The sequence below is a fragment of the Oxyura jamaicensis genome, chromosome 2 (genome assembly GCF_011077185.1).
Source record: "Oxyura jamaicensis isolate SHBP4307 breed ruddy duck chromosome 2, BPBGC_Ojam_1.0, whole genome shotgun sequence".
Classification (NCBI taxonomy): Eukaryota; Metazoa; Chordata; class Aves; order Anseriformes; family Anatidae; genus Oxyura; species Oxyura jamaicensis.
Window position 1 is genome coordinate 5,165,030 of NC_048894.1, and position 20,197 is coordinate 5,185,226.

The window sequence follows — 20,197 nt, forward strand, 5'->3', positions numbered from 1 at the left end:
GAACCGGGGCGGGCTGAGGAGAACCGGGGCGGGATGAAGGAACCGGGGCGGGATGAGGAGAATCGAGGCGGGATGAGGGGGCCGGGCCGGGGCCGTGAGGCGGGACTGAGGGAGCCGGGGCGGGCTGAGGGGGCCGGGCTGCGGGACGGCCATGGCGAGGGCGGCCGTCTGCCTGCTGCGCTGCGACCTGCGGGCCCACGATAACCAGGTAGGGCCGGACTGAAGGCACCCCCTCAGCGGGGTGTTGCTGTACAAGTACCCCCGGTGCAACCCCACTCATGGGTAATCTGGGGAGAGGTGTCCCTCATTTTCCTAATCCCAACCCCAACCCCAACCTTAACCTGAACTCCAACCCCAGTCCCAAGCCCAAGCCCAACCCTAAGCCCAACCCCAATCCCAACCCCATCCCCAACCCCAACCCCAACCCTAACCCTAACCCTATCCCCAACCCTAACCCCAACCCCAATACGAACTCCAACCCCAACCCCAACCCTAACCCCAACCCCAAGCCCAAGCCCAACCCCATCCCCATCCCCAACCCCAACCATCACCCCAACCCTAGCCCCAACCCCAGCCCCAACCCTAGCCCCAACCCCAACCCCAACCCCAACCCTAACCCTAACCCCAACTCCAACCCCAACCCCAACACAACCCCAACCCTACCCTAACCCCCACACAGTGGGTGCTTTCAAGGCCCTCTCTGTATTTCCAGGTGCTCCACTGGGCTCACAGCAATGCCGATTACATTATTCCCCTCTACTGCTTCGACCCGCGGCACTACGTGGGCACCCACTGCTACGGCTTCCCAAAGACGGGGCCGCATCGGCTCAGGTTTTTGCTGGAAAGCGTGAAAGATCTGAGGGAAACGCTCAAGAAGAAAGGAAGGTAGTTAAGAAAGCACCATACAGATACCACAACTATTTTATTTTTCCTTCTCTTTTTCAACACGTATCTGTGCTATGCATCGAATCATGACAGTCTGGGGCTGTGATGATGATTTGTTCCAGAGAGCAACAATGGGTCTGTTAGTATTGGTCACTCCCGGAGCCCCTCTTTGGATGATACGATGTGGCATCTCCAACGGACTGAAGAGCCATCCAGGCTGTGTGCCATTCAGGTTTTTCTTTCTTGACCTCAGGTAAAGCAGATGGGTGTCAGCTTTGCCCAGAGTCTTGCAGAAACATGAAGTGCAGTTGTCCAAGACACGGACAGTGGCACCAGCCGCTGCGGCATGCTTCCTTCCTTGTCCCTAGCAAGTTTTCCTTAGGAATTGGCTTGACAGACCTATGTGGATCCTGGCTTGTGAGACTGGAGTTAAATTTGCTCATGCCCAGTCCCAGTAAACCTTTGGTAGGCTGTGCTGTGGGAAGGGGATATTCAGGCATTCCTCTTTCATGTACCTTTAGGAACTATAGCTGGGGTAGACCATGGCATGAAAGCCTACATGTTAAGAGATCCCATTACTAGATAACATTTGCCTTTGCTTAGAAGATGCACCAGTGAGCCTGTCTTCTCCCAGGGCAGCACAGAACTGGTAGGAGATGCAGGAGGAATGGCTCTGCGTTTGCAGTGCCGTGTGGACCATGCGGGTGGGGGGTGTTTCAGGAGGCTGAAACAAGCGATCAGTGGGTAGCTGCACCCTCACCCTGCAGCGAACAGATTCAGAGCTGCTTGAATGCTGCCGTGCCATTGTTAGTGGCTGCTAAGAGATGGCTCTTCTGCAGTGAGAGAAACGGTTTTGAAGAGCCGCGCTAAGACCCATGCTCCGCTCTCACAGCCAAGAAGTATTTTCTTAAGGCAGTGGTAGACAGACATCTCCATTTACAACCCGGGGTGTTCTCTGTGTGCAGCTTGTTCTTTAATCTTTTATGGGATGTAAGGCGAACAGCTCCCTGCAGCACCCCTTGATCCTACCTTCTGCAGACCCAGCCCAGCTTTGAAGAAAGTTTCCAGTCATGGTTTAAATTATTCTGCCAGAAGCACTGTATTAACCTCGCCAGCAACTTCTTCTCCAGCACCGGCCTGTGTTAGATTACACAGGAGTGTGTGTGTGTGTGATGGGGAAAGGGACAGAGTCACTTACCAGGACTCTGCGCCCACCTCTGGCCAGCTTTCTCACCACAGCTTCTCTTTTGGTCTGGTGCCCTGGGTACACAGCTGGGCAGTTTGTGGGGTTGCAGGGTGGGAGGGGAGTTTTGTTGATTCTTACTAACACGAGGAAAGAATTCCTGTGAACAATCCCACATGAAAGTGGAGGGGGAGCTGCCCACAAGCCACCACTACCTGTGAAGGAGATTGAAAGAGGATTCAGTTCTTCAATCTCAGCCTGTACGTGTGTGAGGCTGAACAGATCTGACAGATTCACTTTTAGGTAACAGCCTGGCTTTCTGCCCAGTCATCCTTTCTAAGGCTTCCGGGGTGGTAGAAATGTGTTCAGTCAAACTCTGCCTCGGTGGCTTGCAAACTGTGTTCAGTGGTTCCTAAAAAAATGTGGGCTAGTCAAATGCTGTCTGTCTGCCTCTGCAGGCTGTCTGTGCTCCATAGAGAACAGGCGCATGGGTGCCTGGGCCAAAACTTGGGGCTCCTATATACCCAAATAATAATAACATCAGACCTGATTCGGGCCAACCTTTTGTGTTTGCAGTACCCTGGTTGTGAGAAAAGGGAAGCCAGAAGATGTGGTCAATGATCTGATTACCCAGTTGGGCTGCGTTGGTGTTGTCGCTTTCCATGAAGAGGTAAGGGGAATAACTTGAGGTTCACTGTTAAAAGATAAAATTAGCGAGGTTTCTTCTACAACCGAATGATGATGCAGGTCCTGTATGTTGAGAGCCTTCCTTGTCTGTGGGGTTACAACTCCAGACAAGCTGGCCAGCTCCTGGAACGGGGGTAATGTGGGTGGGAGTCCTTGCTGGATTGCAGCTGTTGGAGAGGAAGGAAGAAGAGAAGTTTCTGGCAACTGGCGTCGTGGGTCAACAGAGCCCATTTCTCCTCCTGTTTGCATCAAGCTGTCTTTTCCTGGCTGCTTGTGAACAGCTGCCAGGATTGTTTTGAGTGTAGAAAGGGCAGTGGTGAGTTGGCAGCACCCATGTTTAGGCAGTTGCCCACCAGCACATTGAAGAATGAAACAGGAGTCTGGTCCCTGGCTGCTGGCCGGGTTGGCACATCACTGACCTGTCCTCACTGAGCTAAATAAGTGGTTTGATGCAGGTGCTGCTGAACAGAGGACTCCGGATCCAGTACACGTGCACATACACACTCGTGTGCACGTGCACATGTGCCTACACACGTACATTCAGTATTAGCAGAGTCTGGGCCTGAAAACATCTAAGGTAGGACTCACTCTGTGATCCCTGTTGCCAGGCCTAAGACACTTGCACCTTGACAGCCTCCACGTCCCGTAATGCCTCGTTCCATGCAGTGCTGGACCTTGGCGTAAGAACAACCGCAGAAGGTCAGACAGAAGGACTCATCTTACTCCACAGCCATTTTCCTGGCAGTGGCCTGTAGCAGATGCCCAGAGAAAACCAAAGGAGCAGTGCAAGATGCTCCCCCTGAATACTTTCCCAGCCTCCAAGATCCTGTGGCTGAAGGACTTCTCGAGGCAGCAGTGCTATCCTGATGTTCTCTGCTGGTCAATGAATTTCTTTTACATTATCTTTGTCCTGTTACCTTTGCAGTCCATGCAAACTTACAATATCTGCAAGGTCTTACATCAAGGAGTTCCACAGCTTCACTGCACCCAAGATGACAAGCCAGCCTCTTGCCCTGAGCGACAATTTGTTGAATCTTTTTCTGCTTGGCTGTTGGAAAAAGTCTGGCCTCGTTTATCTGCTTTATATTAGTGTCTGAGGTTGTAAAAAGTATTCCAGGGCGTCTGGTGGTGGATTTGGCTCTTCAGACCAGCTTTCTCTCAGCTCTGCCTCCTCCATATTCTGGCATCAGCGCTGGTAATGGAGAGTGCAAATGCAAGTGGGGTTTGGCCCCCAGAAATATCCAGAGATTGTTTGCAAGCACCTCTCAAAAAAGCCATGAAGCTAACTGTGGGGATGAAGGAGGGGGGCGAGACCAGGGTCTGTGTGTCCGTGGGAGCTGTGGCCGTGCAGCAGTGGTCTCACGGCGTGTTGTTCTCCCTAGGCTACGCAGGAGGAGCTGGATGTGGAGAAGGGGCTGTGCCAGGTGTGTGGACAGCACGGGGTGAAGGTGCAGACGTTCTGGGCATCCACGCTGTACCACCGGGACAACCTTCCCTTCGGACCTATCGCCAGGTGGGCTGCTCCGTGATACCGCTCACTCCTCCGCTGTCCCATTTATTGCTCACTGCACTGAACCTCTCAGGAGGGGTTTTAGTCACCGGGAAGTGTTGGGAAGGACCCGATAGTCCATCTGCAGCTATGGAACAGTGCTGTCGTGCTCAGACACATCACAGAGATGGGGCACACCCATGCCTCTGTGCCTGGAGGATTTACTCTGGGAAATGCATAAAGCTGAGGGGGTTCTTTGACATTTTATTGAGGGACTGATTTCCCTTTGCCCCTCTACCATTGCAGTGTGGATGCTGTTTGCAGTGCCCAGAGCCTTGTGAGACTCAGACTGGATTGCTCCATTACCCCATCGGGCTACTGCCTGTGACAGAAGCCTTCTGGGTGTGCACTCTTCATGCCTCCATCAATAATCTGCTGATACCTCGTTCATGTAGTTGAGTGATTTGTGGTATCCTAAAGAAGATGTATAAAACAGGGCCGAAAAGCCAGACCACAGCGATGCCTGTTGGTCTCCATCGATCGTAAAGGCAGCCTGAGGTTGCAAGTTTCCATGTTGAGGTCAGCCCTGGGGGTGATCACAAGTTAGGTGAGATAAACCTGCCCCTCAGAATCACCCCATCAGGACACACCATAAATTGTAAAGGCACCGTTTGGATCAGAAGCAGAAAGCAATTCAGTGAAGGACTGTGAAAAGGGGCCGCGGCAGCCATTCTGCGCATCTCGTACGGAGATGTCACCATGCTGTGATCCGTGCAGGTTGCCCGATGTCTACACCCATTTCCGAAAAGCGGTGGAATCCGAGGCGAAGGTCCGGCCAACCCTGCAGCTGGCAGATCAGCTGAAGCCTCTGGCTCCGGGCGTGGAAGAAGGCTGTATCCCTACAATGGAGGATTTGGGACAGAAAGGTAAGAAAACTTAATTTGGCAGCTGCTCCCGTGAATTCCTTACTGCGAATCAAAAGGAGGAGGCCTCCCAAGGCAGTGGTTGCCCTTCAAACACTACTGAGCCCCTGTTCACTCATACAGGAAACGAAGGTAAATTCCCTGCGTGCAGGAGCTGGGTTGGCAAGCCCTGCAGCTGGGTAGGAAACATTCTCCTAATCAGCAGTTTTGAATGTCTGATGTGGCCCTTTTTCAAAGGAAGGCGCCGGCAAAACCTTGCATTTCCCCAAAGCAATATCCCTGGTGCTGAACATCTCTTGGTTTTAAGCTCCTTGCCTTTGAGGTGCTTTCCAAAGGCTAATTTTTATTGGTAACAAGCTGATGGTGTTTTCTGTGGCAGATCCTGGGACCGATCCACGAACAGCCTTCCCCTGCAGTGGAGGAGAGACCCAGGCTTTATTGAGACTCCAGTATTATTTTTGGGACACGGTAACTCATACATTTCCTTGTCTGCAGCCTCCCCCTCGTGCATCCAGCTGTGCAAGTGGGTGAGGCTGCAATGCACTTCCTAATAATAATTCCATAGCTGCTGTATCGCACTGTACAAAGGACAGAGAGACAGACTAAATCAAAAAGAAGTCATCCAGGAACTGGAAATGTAAGCCAAATACTTAGGAAGGTAGTTTAGTGGCCATCCCTCAAGTGTTTTTCTCCATCAGCTTTATGGAATTGGAACCGTCTTTTGATTTCTTTACCTTGACTTGCCTCTTTTTGCTTTCCCTTCCCATGTCTGCAGCAAAGTTCCTCCATTTTGGAGGAGTGAAAAGGAGCCTGAAGGGCTGCGATTGCGTTTGGGGTGAGGAACAACTGAAGCAAGCTGCTGCCCACAGCTGAGAACAGTCAGATGTTCCCAGCAGGCTGGCACAAAAACTTGCGGCCAGATAATTACAGCTACTTCGTGCTCCCTCACGTTGGTGGGTGAAGCTGCTGACTGTGGTTCAGCTGTGCACCCTGACTGTCTCTGAACCTTTTTGTGGTTAGAAGCTGCCTTGCGTTTTCCTCCTGTGAACTTAGACAAAGGCACGCATGCTGGTTTCCAGCAGCTCTGGGGATGAAGGGGGCAGCAGCTGAGACTGTGTAAGAAGCGTGCTGCGTCCAGCACGTTCACTAGCACAGCTTCCAGGGGATTTTTCAGCTGTGCTATGAAGATCCTGCGTTCGCTTGGTGTTGGGGAGCATACACAGCTTTTAATCTCTATGGAGCACTGGTACAGTCACTGCTGGAAAACCTGATCCAAATGTTACCAGCCCTTGGTGAGCCAGAACAGCCCGCTAGTGCTTGTAACCTGTGCAGTGAAGGGGATCAGGGAGAGATCAGGTTTCCCTCTGATGTCCTTTTCGTTGCCAGTGGAGCCTAGAAACCGGCAGATCAGCACCCTGCTGTAAACGTGGGTGGCCTGGAAATGACAGGGATCGGGATTCCTGCAGCTGAGCGTTGAGTGCTGTCAGGCTCTGTGCTTCTCAAACCCAAGCAAGCCGCCTCGTGGACAGGGCGACTGGCCAAGCTGGCTACAAGCGCTGCTGGTAAACGGGTTATTGATCCGGAGGCAGCTGGTACGGGCAGGGAGGAGCACAGTTGGTTTCACAGCGCTTGCAGAACGAAATGTGCTGCAGGTTGAAGCAGGGAGCACGGCTTGTGACATGTTTCCCAGAGCTGCAATGAAAACTGCTGGCCTGATGAATTCCTTTGCACTCGAGGCAGTAATTGGGCAGCGCTGTCACCCTTGCAGGCAGCTTTGAGAGGGAGCCCAGCCCTGCCAGATCGTCCTGGCTCTGATATAAATGATGTTTTAGCAGGTTGCACGTAAAGTATTAAATTCTTTTGTTCTTTTCTTGCACAGAACCTGGTTGCATCTTACAAGGAGACTCGGAATGGGCTGATCGGAATGGATTACTCAACCAAGTTTGCACCATGGTAGAAAACTTTTGTTGTGTTACTTAAGGCTCCCTTTCTGCCCCCATCCCAAATCAATGTTACCTGTTTGCTGAACACTCTTTTAGCATGGACAGGGGCCTGACTGTGATTCCCTCGTCCTTTTTGTTGGGGTACAGCAGTCTCAGAACTGCACTTTATTGCACTTCAGGCAGTGGTTCCCTGGGAACATTCTCGCAGTTAGGAATTGCTGAAGGCTAGCAATGCTGTGCGAAGAGCGCAGCGTGCTGAGAGCAGCAGCGCGGACAGGACACCAGAGGGCCAAGCAGCTGGTCAGGGGCTTTGCCCTGCTTTGTGTGTCTGTGTAACAGAACCGCGGCGTGAAACAATTCCCGGGGCTGCTACAGGTCAGGTTTTTTATTTTCAGTCAGCCTTGTGCTTCAGTGCTTGCAGCGGATGGCTCCACCTGGTGGCACTTGGGGATCCCAGGGCCGCTGGCACTGCGGGAAGTTCTCCGTTGCGGCCTCCACTCGAGTTTTCCCAAGCTGGCCGTTTGCCCAGCACAGACAGTCCTGATCCGCCTGCCCCGAAGTGTTCTTCTGCCAGGCAATCAACATCAGAGCGGTTCAGACTGCAGCCAGCCATTCACATCTCACACCGGTCGTTTCTAAAGCGTGCAGCTGCTCAGCAATTAAGGAAAAACTCCTCGGGTCCTTTCTTCCTGTTTTCCAAAACTCACCAGAAGGTCAGATGTTTCCATCAGCCCCGGTGAAAAATAGCATTCAAATACATTTCTGGGAAAATCTTTGGGTCTTATCACCCTTTTCCATCGGGCTGGAGTCTACGTGCTGTTTTCTGTCTTGCACAGCACTGATTTGGAACAAGTTGAAGGAGCCCACTGGGTTGAAATGCCAGAGCTGGGTTTGATTCCCTAGTTTTCCCACCCTGCCTGAGATTTTCAGCAAGTCACTTGCCTTCTGTGGTTCCTCAAGTGAGACAGGTGGGTGCTGCAGCAGCGGGAGCCCTGGACATTGCGATAAATAGGTCTGTAGGAGAGGGAGGGCTGCTGGACAGCTGGGGCAGATGCTGAAGAGGTTCACGCTTGAGATCCATTTCTGGGTTTGTCACTGGTGCGCTAAGTCACCAGCTGATAAGTCTTCTAGGCAAAAGTGTCAAATGATTTATCGTGGTAGCTTTGGGACTCCCAGAGCAGTCAGACACCGTGGAGGGGAGGATTTTGATTTCCATTTTCACTCGGAGTTGCGAAAAAGTCTTACAACTTGAGCAAAGCCGTTTGGGAAGCCAGTGGCACGACTGCAAACCGAGCCGAGGTTTTTCAGACTCTAAGCACAAAACTGCCCCTCCACGCCCTCTGTGGAGACATCAAGCTGTGAGACATTGCCCTGCGTTGCACTCCAGATGTCTTCCTTCTGCTTTCAGGCTGGCGCTGGGCTGCATTTCACCTCGATACATCTACGAGCAAATACGGAAGTATGAAAAAGAGAGAACAGCAAATCACAGCACATACTGGTATGACCCTGCGTGATCGCTGTGGTGTGTTTTTTCTGAAAAGGAAACTGGCATCTCACGCACGGGAGAGAGTGATTTGTTAACTTTCTTCTTAATTAATGCTTGTTTTTCCTGTGCCTGCTGTCTGGTTCCTCTGGGGCGCACTGCACTTCTGTTTCAGTACGGATTTATTAGTCTGCCTTTGACATCCAGAGGCTTGAGGCATTTTCTAAGTGAAGATTATTAATGCCACTTGTCATGACTATTGGTGGGGAATTGCTGCTCATGATTTTTAAGATTGATCTCTGTAAATCAGCACCATCCCTCTCTGTGTTGTTACAATGGGCTAGACGAGAAGGAAGAAGAAGGATTTGCAGATAAAAGCCAAAGGGTTTCTCCTGCCGAAGGTAGGAGTGGGGTTTCACCCAAAAGGCTCAGAGGCTGTGCGCCTTGCACGAATCACACGGTGCCAGAAGGTCACGGTCCAGCAAAGGGCCCTGCGCTTGCTCAGCTGTCTGGCCACGACCACAACACTTTAGAAAAGGAGAAGGAGCGACGTGGAAGTGGGCTTAATGCACCCAGCCTTGTGATCCCTGCTCTGCCTCACCCACCGCTCGCGTGCCTGCAGGTGGTACTGAAAGAACCTGCGCTGCTGGGGGATGGTTGGGGTCAGTGAATCTCTGGGCTGGCCTTGAGCTCGCTCATGTGTGCTGAGCTGCCCAGGCAGGGTGAGTTTGAGCCTTGGCACAGCTGAAGAACACCCCCTCTTGTAGCCGTGTTGGGGGCAGAGGCTGGTCAAAGCGATGGCAGTGAGCTGGGCATCCACATGCTCAGGTTTTATGGTAGCCAGCAACGTGACCCACACCCCAAGAGATCACTCAGACTTCCAACAGAGAGCTCTTATGCAGAAACAGATCCACGTTAGAGCCTAATCTGGACCTAGATAGAAAGAACCCCCCCCCAAAAAAAAAACAAAAAGATTGTGCAAACTGTAGAACTATGGCTTTGTACTGCTTTGTTACATTTGCAGCATGTCAAACAGCACGGTGCTTGGGGAAGAGCAGCCAGAAAATTGCCAGCAGTTCTGGCCAAAATAATTAAAATTCAAACGACAGATACAGTATTGACCTCTCGCTTGCTTATGTCTATGTTTTTCTTTGTTTGTTTTCTTCTTCGAAATGAATTAGGAAAGGAAATTTCAAGAGAGGACCACACTCATGTTTCTCCCTGCCTGCCTTCAGCCGGGGTACCACGGTGATCTGAGGATTTTTAAGTGATAAATCATAGTAAAAATGCAGCTGTCAAGCTCCTAGACACTGGCTTCAGTTGCACAGTGGCTGCACACAACAAGCTCATAGAATCTCAACGTCACGACAGTCGTTTTTAGCACGTGGGGCAGCGTCCGGGTTTGTAGCCAGGATCTCCAGAAAGCTCTCGTAAGCTTTTCATCAGCTGAACAGAATATTTCCCTGAAATATTCTGAAGTGAGTCTCAGAGGATGAGGTGTCATCACTTTATAACAGTGCTTTTTGTACGAAAAGCGTTTAACATAAAACTGTCTGTTTTCTGCAGGCCTAGCAGCTGATCCCATGAGCTAGACCCCTGTAAGCCCACTTTTGAAAGGTGCCCGTAAGTCCCTCACAAAGGGTGTTGCTTAAATCAATGCAAAGCTCTTGGGAACGCGCTGACGTGCTTGCTCACGCCGAAGTGTGAAGCTGAATCAAGTCCTCACGCTGCTCTTTGTGGAATTATATCCCAGCAAGGATGGATCCGAAGGGGGTTCCTGAAATTCTGCTCTTACACAGGGGCTAAGAAAAGCTTCCCAAGTGATTTGTGCAGCTTGCTTTCACTGTAGCCACCCATGTGCAAGCTAGATAAGTAGGCTTAGGGCAAGAATTGGCATCGCGGCAAGTGATGTGAAAACACTCACGGTAAATAAGCCTCACAGCGTTAAGGATGGGTGCTACAGAAGCAAAATCCTAATTCAGTAGTTTTCTCTCTTCGTCAGGGAAATAAACGCGTGGCTTTGTGTTTTAGGGTCCTGTTTGAACTACTGTGGCGGGATTACTTTCGATTTGTGGCCCTGAAGTACGGCAGAAGGATTTTCTCAGTAAGAGGTGCGCATGGATCGCTGTATCTGGGGAGGAAAGGGACAGTCTTAAAACAGGAAAAGTAAGAGAAGAGGCTGTAGATGTTGTGATGTACAACACTTACAGTGCTCGTGGCACTGCCCGGGGATGTTCCTAGTGAGTTACTTTTGGCACAGAAGTGCCTTAACAACACAGTCCTGGGTGCTGTGAAGACAGAGTTTTGCCTCCAATCTGATTAAATACAGGGAACAGTATTAACATACATCAGTGGGAAACAGCAGCACAAGAGTAAAACTGCTGTTTCCAGAGACCCTCTGCCTTCAGAGGTGGGCCTGAACTTACATGTCTGGAGCCAGAGCTGAGTCCCTGCTGTCTCCGTTCCACCGTACAGAGCTGTAATTGCCATCGGACCCCTGCAGACGTAAAAGTCATCCTCCGTATCTGTTCCTACCCAGCTGCAGGAGCAAAGTCTTACCAGGGGCTTCTGCAGAGTAATTCTGGGGTCAGTATGGATTTCACATACGCATTGTGCTGGAATAAAACAGAACAAGAAAATGATTCCTTGGACCAGAGCGTATCGCTAGCTGCTTAGGAGGTGTGAGTCATTTTTAAGTTAAAAAACAGCAAACACCAGCAAGCCAAATGATCAAAATTCATAAGGCCTTGAGCATCATCTGTGTGCACCAGGCACCCCTTTACAACACTGTGTAGGATGAACAGATTATCTCTAAATCTTTGCAGAAGGAATGTGGTTTGTGATAACAGAGGGCTAGCTCCATCCTAATGTCTTGTGTCAACCAAGGTACCTCTGGCTGTCATCAATTTATTTTTAAACACTTGTGTCAGCATTTGTCTTCAGAAGCACTTCTTTTTTGTTTTCCCTCAACAGGGCTTCAGAGTAAGGAGGTCCCCTGGAAAAAGGATCTTCAGCTCTTTGCCTGTTGGAAAGGTCAGTAGAAACAAGAGGTTTGGCTAGCTGTGCTCTTGGTTTCCACCCGTCCGCATGCTAACGTGTGCCCCAGAGCCAACGCAGATTTACACGGGAGAGCTGTCAGCACGATCAGGCCCTGCCATTTATACTCCCATCACCAAACAAGAATGGAACCCTGTGTGAGTGCAGGAGACTCGCCTTCCTTTCGAAACCGAAAGGTGTCCAGGTTCTGTCTGTCACAGACTGAGGTGAACCACAGGTGGATTTTCCTGCCCAGGTCTGTTCTTCCAGTAGGTTTTGGTTAGAAGCTTAGCGCAGCCTTAGAATAACTCTCACCTTTAGTTATGCCACACGGCCTTTTAATACACTTGAATTTTTTTGTGTTTTTGTTTTTAACTTTTATAACTTTGTTGTCACATGACTAGCAAAGGTAGTGTCCCAAATTAAAACTCAGAGGGACTAACGGGCTAAAGTATCAGAACCAGTGAAACGCACACCTCTGTATCCTTCACACCAGTGCCATACGTGTCCATTCGCACAGAGCTACAGCACTTTTTTTCCTTAACAATAGACGAGGCTCTCTGCTCTTCAGGTGCTAATCCTCAGGGACTTGCCCCATACCTCTCTGCTATTTGTCATTTCTCAACATTTGTTTTTTGTTCCTGGCCCATCTCCCTCTTGTCTGTATATGCATTTTGCTCACATTCCACCTGACGCACTGGTTTTCCATTCGGAAATTTTTCTGTCCTTTTTTTCCTTTTTTCCAAAAAATTCTCCTTTTCATTTTCCATCCCGTTTACCAGTGGCTCTTACTGGTCCGGAAACCTCCCCAGCATAAAGTTCTCTCCCTGCTGCTGTACACTGGCACTGCCTAACCTGCTCGGATGGCCGCGAACGCGTGCGCGCAGGTCGGTTACGAGTCCCCAGTCACGTCATCACGTCCCAGCAGTGTCTTTTGTCTCTGCAGAGGGCAAAACGGGGGTTCCTTTTGTCGATGCCAACATGCGAGAGCTGGCTGCGACGGGCTTTATGTCTAACAGAGGGCGGCAGAACGTCGCCAGCTTTCTCACCAAGGACCTGGGTCTGGACTGGAGGATGGGGGCAGAATGGTTCGAACACCTGCTGGTAAGACTGAACCCACCGTGTGGCTGGAGTTGGTTCTGCTCTGCTCTGAGGGGCAAATGGGAGGGCAGCTCTGCCTGATTAGGGTACAGAGTGATCCCTGGTTTTCAGGGTAACATCGATGCCCGCGTGTGGTGCTCGTACTTTGTACTTCTCAAAGCTCACGTAGGAAAAGGGAGTTGTACCACAGTGAAACTGCCATCAACCAAAATGTAGCTAGGAAGTCTGCAGTGATACTTTTGGTCCTTCTCTTGTTGAGTTTTAGCCAGAAATCTGTCAGACTCGAGAAAACTGTCGAGTGTAGATAATGTTAACATAGACAACCTTAACAATGCTCTAACTTGCTCACCCCAGAGGCTGGGGAGGAGGGCAGCCCAGAAATAGAACAGAAAAATAAATGCGTTCTGGCCACTGGAGCTGGTGTTGGCACAGCATCTTTGATCTGGACAGAGAAGTCATCCAGTCAGGAGCAGGCAAGCACGGACAATAGCTGGCTCAGCTTCCACGGGGCTCCACCCTGGCTGGAGGCTTCTTTCTTCGTTCTGGTGAGTCAGCGGCCTCCCTGCCAACGGGAGCACCGTTCCCCTTACGCCAGTCGGCAGTCACAGCCTCGGTTCAATGGCTGGCTTGCTCTTCGGCCCTTGGCCCCCACCGCTTCTTCCCAGGAAGGTCTGGGCAGGCGGACGGGCTGCAGGTCAGAGGTGTAGGCAGGAGTGCAGCGCCGTGGCCTCGCGTGGTTGCCGTTACCTCTGGTGATACGGGTGGAGATATCGTCAGGAACTCCAAGCTGAGCTGTGAAAACGGGCTGAGGGGATAGGTCTGCATTAATTCCTCGCCAGGCTGAACAGCACGGACCGAAAAAGGCACGACACTAACAGCAGCCTTCATGAAAGATCTTGTGTGGGAGATACAAGAGGCTATGGAGATTCAGGAGGCTTTCCGCTCATGAGCGTGGCTGGAAGTACAACGAAACCATCACTTCCCTCCTACAGGCAATTAAAAGAGCCTTTTTTGTTCATGGAACTTTTCTGAGCTTCCTTGGAGCTGGGCTCTGGAATGGCTTTGGCAGCAGAGATCTGCATTTCAGGACCGGTGATTTAACTCCTGTACCTTGAGCGCCTTGTGCGTGACGCACACTGGCTGCCCAGAAGAATGGTTTGGCGCTGCTGCGGTGCGCCCACATGCACAGACATATTTACACACGCTGGCTGTGCAGAGTGAGTCACGGGGACCCTTCTGAATGGCTCTTCATGCCTGGCTTTCGGTGGCATCTGCCAGCTGTGCCTTACAAAGGTGGCTGCGTTCCGCAGAGGCCAGCTTGATTCACGTCAGGACAAGCCTCTTACTCACAGCTCGCAGTGATTAAGAGTTAGGAATCAGGAACCAAGGCACTGATTGCCACTGTGTAGGTGAGCCTGGCGCAGACTGATCCTTGTGTCCTCTCCTTTCCCTTCAGTCCATGTCACACCAGTGTAATGCGAGAGAGCTTCTTCCACCTGGTGGCACCTCCAGACTAACATAAAGAAGACGTCAGTCTGATGGGGGAGGTCCGGCTAGAGAATGGTAGAGGCTAGCACAGGACTGAACCTGGGGTCGCTTGCCAACAGAAAGGGAAAACGACGCATTTTCCATGTCTGGTGCTTTCACCAAAGGCCCACAGAGCGTGCACGTGCTTGGGAAGAGGATGTTTGTCATCCACACACACAGGCAGGGAGACAAAGGCAGGGAGACTCTCTACAACCTGCTGAAGCCAGGGGAAAGGCCAGACACTGCCGGTGTCCTAGCAGAGGCTATCTCAGCTATGATTTAATTCACAGGGCCAGGCCCCGGGGAAAGGGAGAGAAACAAACAGAAGAGAATTCCAGGAAGGGGCAAGGCTGAGGGGGAAACGAGCCTGCCTCCTCCAGCCCCCTTGGGTTTACCCTCACCTCCCACACACGCTTTCCTGCACGTTCATGGCTCAGCCAAGCCTCTGGTGGCATCTTTCTTCCCATCCTTATCTTGCTGGCTGCGGGAGGTGCCGTTGGCGAGGGGTGGGTGCACAGTGAGCGTAACTGGCTGGTGAGCCTGCCCCAGCTCTCAGCTGGCTCTGTGAAGAACTGGGAAGGGAACTTAGCAGAGCCACGGCCCTGTGCCTGCTGCCATCAGGGCGCGTTGAGCTTCCCAGCTCGAGGAGTGGCCAGGATCATGGAAGCATCACGGCGTGGACTGATCGTGGCTGCAATCGCAGTGACAGAGAGAACAGAAGAGCACGGAACCTGCCTCGTGATGTGTCTTTGCAAACTCTTCCTGCTGCTGCTGCCAGCGCTGCGCTTTCGCAACGCGGATACCTGTCGGAGGAACGCGGGGAGATCCCCACGCCCCATTCCCTATCGCTGCCACTCCCCGCTTGACATAGGTGTGGGCTGCCCTGAACTGGAAAGCTTCTCGTGGTGGATTTAAGCTACCCCGTGCAGCCCAAGGGCATTCTGTGTCCTGATCTCATGTGTGCCTCTTTTAAGAGCCTTGCTTCATTTTCCACAAGCATCCTTGAGAGCTTTTTGTTTAGATGCAGAATAATCTGTCCGTGTGCAGCCTACCGAGTACGTCACGAGGGCTCTGGTGTTTCCCGTAGCAAAGCTCCTCTCTCTGCCAAGTCCCTGTGAGCTGGGGCTCGCCCAACAAAATTCAAGTGTAGCAAGGAAACACCCGCTGCTTTGCGCTGGGTGCATCTTCCTACACTCTGTGTGGTCACTCCCTTCCCTCAGACTTTTCTCCATTCTGCCTAATGGGATCTGCAGAGATGATCCTGCTAGCCTGTGGTCTCCGGGTACCTGGCCAGGAAGAATTTCTGGAGTATTTGCAATGTTCTGGGCTGCTGCTTCTTGGAATGTGAGCACTTAAAGGCTAGGGGAGCTGTGATGCCGTTTTCTCTTTCCTTCTGTTCTCAAGGTTGATTACGACGTTTGCAGCAATTACGGCAACTGGCTGTACAGCGCCGGCGTTGGCAACGACCCGAGGGACAACAGGAAGTTCAACATGATTAAACAAGGCCTGGATTACGATGGCAACGTAAGTCGTCTCGGGCTGCCTTGCAGCGACTAGCACAGCAAAGCGCATATGATAGCTGGAGATGGATGTGCTGTGTGGGTACTGCTGCAGGAGCACTCCTTTGGTCGCCCTGCCAGCAGGCGGGCAGGTTCCTCCTGCTCCTCCTTGTACAGGAAGACCTGACGTTTGCAGTCTGCTGCTGTCCCCAGCGAGGCCAGTGCTGCGCACAGCCGCCCTGCGGTTTGGTTTCGTCAGCATTTCTTCCGGGTGACGGCCACATCCCATCAGTGTCGCACACCTGCTTCCCTGAGCACCGAGCGGCTTCATGAAGGACTCAGAAGGGATCAGAGAGCCTGAGCTGCTCACCTGGCACCTCAGGAGGTGCTGGATGAAACCTCTGGCTTCTCTGACTCCAAGTGGTGGGAGCACACAGATTGCCCTTTCCAACTGCTTAGCTGCCGTTCACATACCGGGCTACCTGCTTCCACCCCGTTCCTTAGCTTGGTGGGTTAGCAGCGTCCCCTTTTCCCACCGTAGCTGGCAGAATTTAGCAAGAATCAGAATTTTTCCTAGTAGGGGACGCAGCAGCGTAGTTAACGGGAGAGATCCCGGGGTTCGTTTAGCCAAGCACAGAGGTGTGCAGCTAAGCCAGCCGTCCTCGCTTCTGTCAGTCACTGGAAGGAAAAATGGACTTTTGGGAAATGATTTCACTTTGCTCTGTCTTAACCAGGCCAGGTGAACCCTGGAAACACCTCTGTCTCCTTCCACTGCCTGCAGAGTGAGCCTGGGGAGCCCAGTATTTGTGTCTTTGCATTCCAGGCACTAATTCTGGGTGTTGGGTTTAACAGGAGGGGTTGAAAGGGAACTGATGCTGCAACGCACCAGCTTCTTTCCCTGGAAATCAGGCTTTTCGTTCACAAGGACCCTTACACAAACAGATCACCGCTGAACGGACCCTGTCCCTTTGGTTTTGGACCCTGTCCCTTCGGTTTTGGACCCTGTCCCTTCTGTTTGCAGGGAGACTACGTCCGGCTGTGGGTGCCAGAGCTACGGGGCATTACGGGAGCAGATGCCCACACCCCGTGGGCACTGAGCAGTGCCGCGCTCTCCCAGGCGGGCGTAACTCTCGGCCAGACCTACCCACAGCCCGTCGTGACGGCCCCAGAGTGGAGCAGGCACATCAACCAGAGGCCTGTGAGTACCGGGAAGGTTGGGACGGGGCGGGAGGTGTCTGGGCAGCTCTGTCCCTCTGCAGGACAGGCTGTGAGTTCTGCTCTTCTTTCTCAGGTGTGAAGGAAAGCGATTGCTTTAGTGCAAGGTGCCGCTACCTCACAGCAGGGGATGGTCCAGCTCTGCGCAGGGGCTGTGCCACTGGGGTTACTTAGCCGTGTCTGAGTGAACTAAGCCTGAGGTACAAGCCTGATAGGGCCAGTGTTGGAAGGGAAGGAAATGAACGTAACAAGTGCTTGCATGTTTCAAGGGGGTTTCAGCATTTCCGCCTTCCCCCGTGCCTCCTCCTTAGGAAGGATACTCTGTGGAGGCTCAGATGCAGTTGTCACACAATGTTCAGTGAAGAATAATGAACCGTGTGTCCATGTCAGGTTTTAATTCCAAGGTACTGAACCAAATTTGCCAGGCTAGACACTTTGAACACAAGTGGAAGATTTTGCTGAAGCAAAGACTTCTGCTTCCAGCCGCGCTGTCGAAAGGCCCAGGTTGTTACTCTTGCATTTAAGAATGCATCCGAAATCAGAGAAAGGACTCCATGAAGGAACCCCTTGGTGAGGCACAGGTTTGGGGCAGTGATGGAATTTGAATTAAAAAAGCTCCTCAGGCAGGAATTCCATTTTGGTCAACTTCCCAACTCACCTGGGAAGCTCACCAGCACTGCCCCGTGGTACTGAGGCCCGGGGAAGAACTTCTCGATTCAGTATGTGTTGGAAATACAAGCCCATACCTTACAGGAAACTCTCACTTCCTAAGTCCAGGACTAGAACCGTGCCTGTCAGGCCTCCCCTCCTTTTTGCCCTGTATCTGGCAGGTAGAAGAGCCACGTGCACATTTTTCTTTCTAACGCTGCGTGTCAAGGCTGCGTTCTGCCCAGACCTGCATCAGGAAATGTCTCAGTGTTCGTTTTTCATTTGCAGCAGGGAAGAAGCCCCCATCCCAGGGGCAGGAGAGGACCTGCTCACGCCCCGACGCAGCACAAGGACAGAGGGATAGACTTTTACTTTTCTCGCAAGAAAGATGTGTGATGGAGGCGATCCACGTGCATCCTGGGGAAGAGTTCAATGGAAGCTTTTGCTGCTGAATATTCAGATTTAATGCTTTATCTCTCTGAACTAAGTCAATTCTAGAAGTCTGGCCTCGCTAAAGTAATATGGATCTGCCTCTTCAGTGTTCCCAAGGGCAGGGTCTGCAAGCGGATATTTGGAGGCTGCGTATTAGCACTGCTTATGGTGATTGGATCCTTTTTCACTTACTGCTGTGAGGTTGTAGGCAGTTAGTGTGTCGCCCTCCAGCAGTGCTGGGGGTCTGATTCCCATAGACACGTGTCACTTGCAAAGTGCTTTGGTTGAAAGGGACTGTCAAACGAACATTAATTAACCAAAATGGTACAGCCGTTCTATTTTGAACAGGTGTTGCTGCTTTCCCAGTGCCTCTCGCTTGGCACTGTTGCTTGCAGCTGTTACAAGCTCAATTTCTACCTCTTTTTACAAACTGGAGCAGGTGCTTTATGCAGCAGGTATCCAGAAAGAACCATCTATCGTGAATTTTCTTCTGCTGATTTTTCATTCTTAGAGCTTTCAAACTACTGCTCATTATGCAATTAAAAAATTTGCTGCTGGAGTATTTTATCTTCCTCATTTCCACTGACGCAACAGAGATCCACAGATAGAGTGAGACTTCAGGGGATGTTCGTGCACTGTGTTCCCCGCAGGACTTTGGGGAAACAGTTAAGTTCCTCTTGCAAACTGGCACGGAGTCACTGTAGCACCTGGGTTGGTTTTGGTGCCGGCCTGGAAGCCAGAAACTGTTCAGCTCAGAGTTGAGAACCATGGGTTGTGCTCAGCACCAACAACCAGTCTGAAGCAGTTTTCCAGCTGCTGTAAGCGTTTTGATTTTATGCAGAATGGAAGAGTTTGGGAGTCCGGAGAGAGCTGTTTTTGTGTCGTCGTGGAACAGCTTCCTGATGGAGAGCCCAGGTTTGAACTCCTCACGCCTAGGAGCAGGCCCCTCTCAGCAGAAGGGACACGGCTCTGGGCTTTATTACCACTAGCAGTCCATTCAGACCTCTGGTAAAGAATAATAACATAATTCTGCTAAATCTCTTAGTTATTTCGGTAGATGGGTTCAGGACTGCCTTGGGAAGGCAACCAACATGGAACACAAAAGTGAGGTATGTCAAAAGGAAACAAATCGAGTGATATTTTTAGGGAGTGAACACCCCATAAGGCGTAACAAGGGCTAATCCCACCATTTGTTGGATAACAGGAACTGATGCGATGAGTAGCTCCTGATGATGGAAGAGGGTCAGCTTCAGGGGTTGCTGCTTAAAAGAAACAATCGTATCTCGAATAAAAGTCTGGGACAAAGCAGTAGCCTAGACCTTGGAATACCTGAACAGGCATTGTGTTGTGGACATCACTTGTTCAAACCTAATTAATTGGAAACCCAGCTGCAAAGCCACTCAGATCCTGACAGATGTCCGGTTCTTGATCCAAGTGGATGTGTGTAAGAGGTGACTGCTCTCAGCTCTTTCCCTTATGATGATAAGTTGCTGCTCTCACCTGTTCCCTCTTAGAGCAGTATCTGAGGGATCCTAACCAGGTTGGGTAAAATCTCCTGGGTTAGCTGGAGCTGTTGTTGGCATGAGCTAACCTGGGGAATCAGGACATGGCTGCTGCTGGCAGAGTTGGCAGCTCCAAAACTGAATGTGCAGAAGTGCCTCAGCTTTTGAGTGGAAAAAGAGCAGAAGCACTACCATAGACACTGAGATTGTGTGTACATCAGGTCAGCCTTCCCGTGTGAATCTGGTGATCTGGGTGTAAGGTAGGAGAATCACAGAATCATTAAGGCAGGAAAAGCCCTCCAAGATCATCTGGTCCAACCATCCCCCTACCACCAATGTCACCACTAAACCCTGTCCCCAAGCACCACGTCCAACCTTTCCTTGAACACCCCCAGGGACGGTGACACCACCAACTCCCTGGGCAACCCGTCCCAATGCCTGACTGCTCTTCCTGAAAATAAATGTCTCCTCATTTCCAACCTGAACCTCCCCTGGCACAACTTGAGGCCATTCCCTCTGGTCCTATCACTGGTTACCTGTGAGAAGAGGCCGACCCCCAGCTCCCCACCCCTTCCTTTCAGGTAGCTGTAGGGAGCAATGAGGTCTCCCCTGAGCCTCCTCTTCCCCATACTAAACACCCCCAG

The 20,197-nt window shown here is 51.4% G+C and overlaps 1 protein-coding gene across 2 annotated transcripts; it reads left to right on the plus strand.

Annotated features, from left to right (window-relative positions):
• Positions 1 to 122: 122 nt before the first annotated feature.
• LOC118161238 (cryptochrome DASH-like) lies at positions 123 to 18,610 on the plus strand. Of its 2 annotated transcripts, none has more exons than XM_035316365.1 (15): positions 123 to 208; positions 713 to 885; positions 2,645 to 2,738; positions 4,138 to 4,268; positions 5,022 to 5,170; positions 5,547 to 5,635; positions 7,047 to 7,120; positions 8,519 to 8,608; positions 10,625 to 10,704; positions 11,567 to 11,626; positions 12,576 to 12,733; positions 15,662 to 15,781; positions 16,778 to 16,954; positions 17,908 to 18,055; positions 18,388 to 18,610. In XM_035316365.1, exons 1-14 carry the CDS (start codon positions 152 to 154, stop codon positions 18,013 to 18,015), a joined length of 1,560 nt encoding a protein of 519 aa, XP_035172256.1. In that variant the 5' UTR covers positions 123 to 151; the 3' UTR covers positions 18,016 to 18,055; positions 18,388 to 18,610. The 2 variants fall into 2 exon arrangements, with proteins under 2 accessions (XP_035172256.1, XP_035172257.1); XM_035316366.1 differs by having other exon boundaries at positions 17,911 to 18,055.
• Positions 18,611 to 20,197: the final 1,587 nt, after the last annotated feature.

Excerpts from the sequence above, each read along its gene's own strand:
- LOC118161238 (XM_035316365.1), top strand. The coding sequence starts at position 152 with ATGGCGAGGGCGGCCGTCTGCCTGCTGCGCTGCGACCTGCGGGCCCAC. Across the intron at positions 5,171-5,546 it reads GGAGGATTTGGGACAGAAAG|ATCCTGGGACCGATCCACGA; the intron begins GTAAGAAAACTT and ends TTTCTGTGGCAG. Across the intron at positions 5,636-7,046 it reads AGTATTATTTTTGGGACACG|AACCTGGTTGCATCTTACAA; the intron begins GTAACTCATACA and ends TTTCTTGCACAG.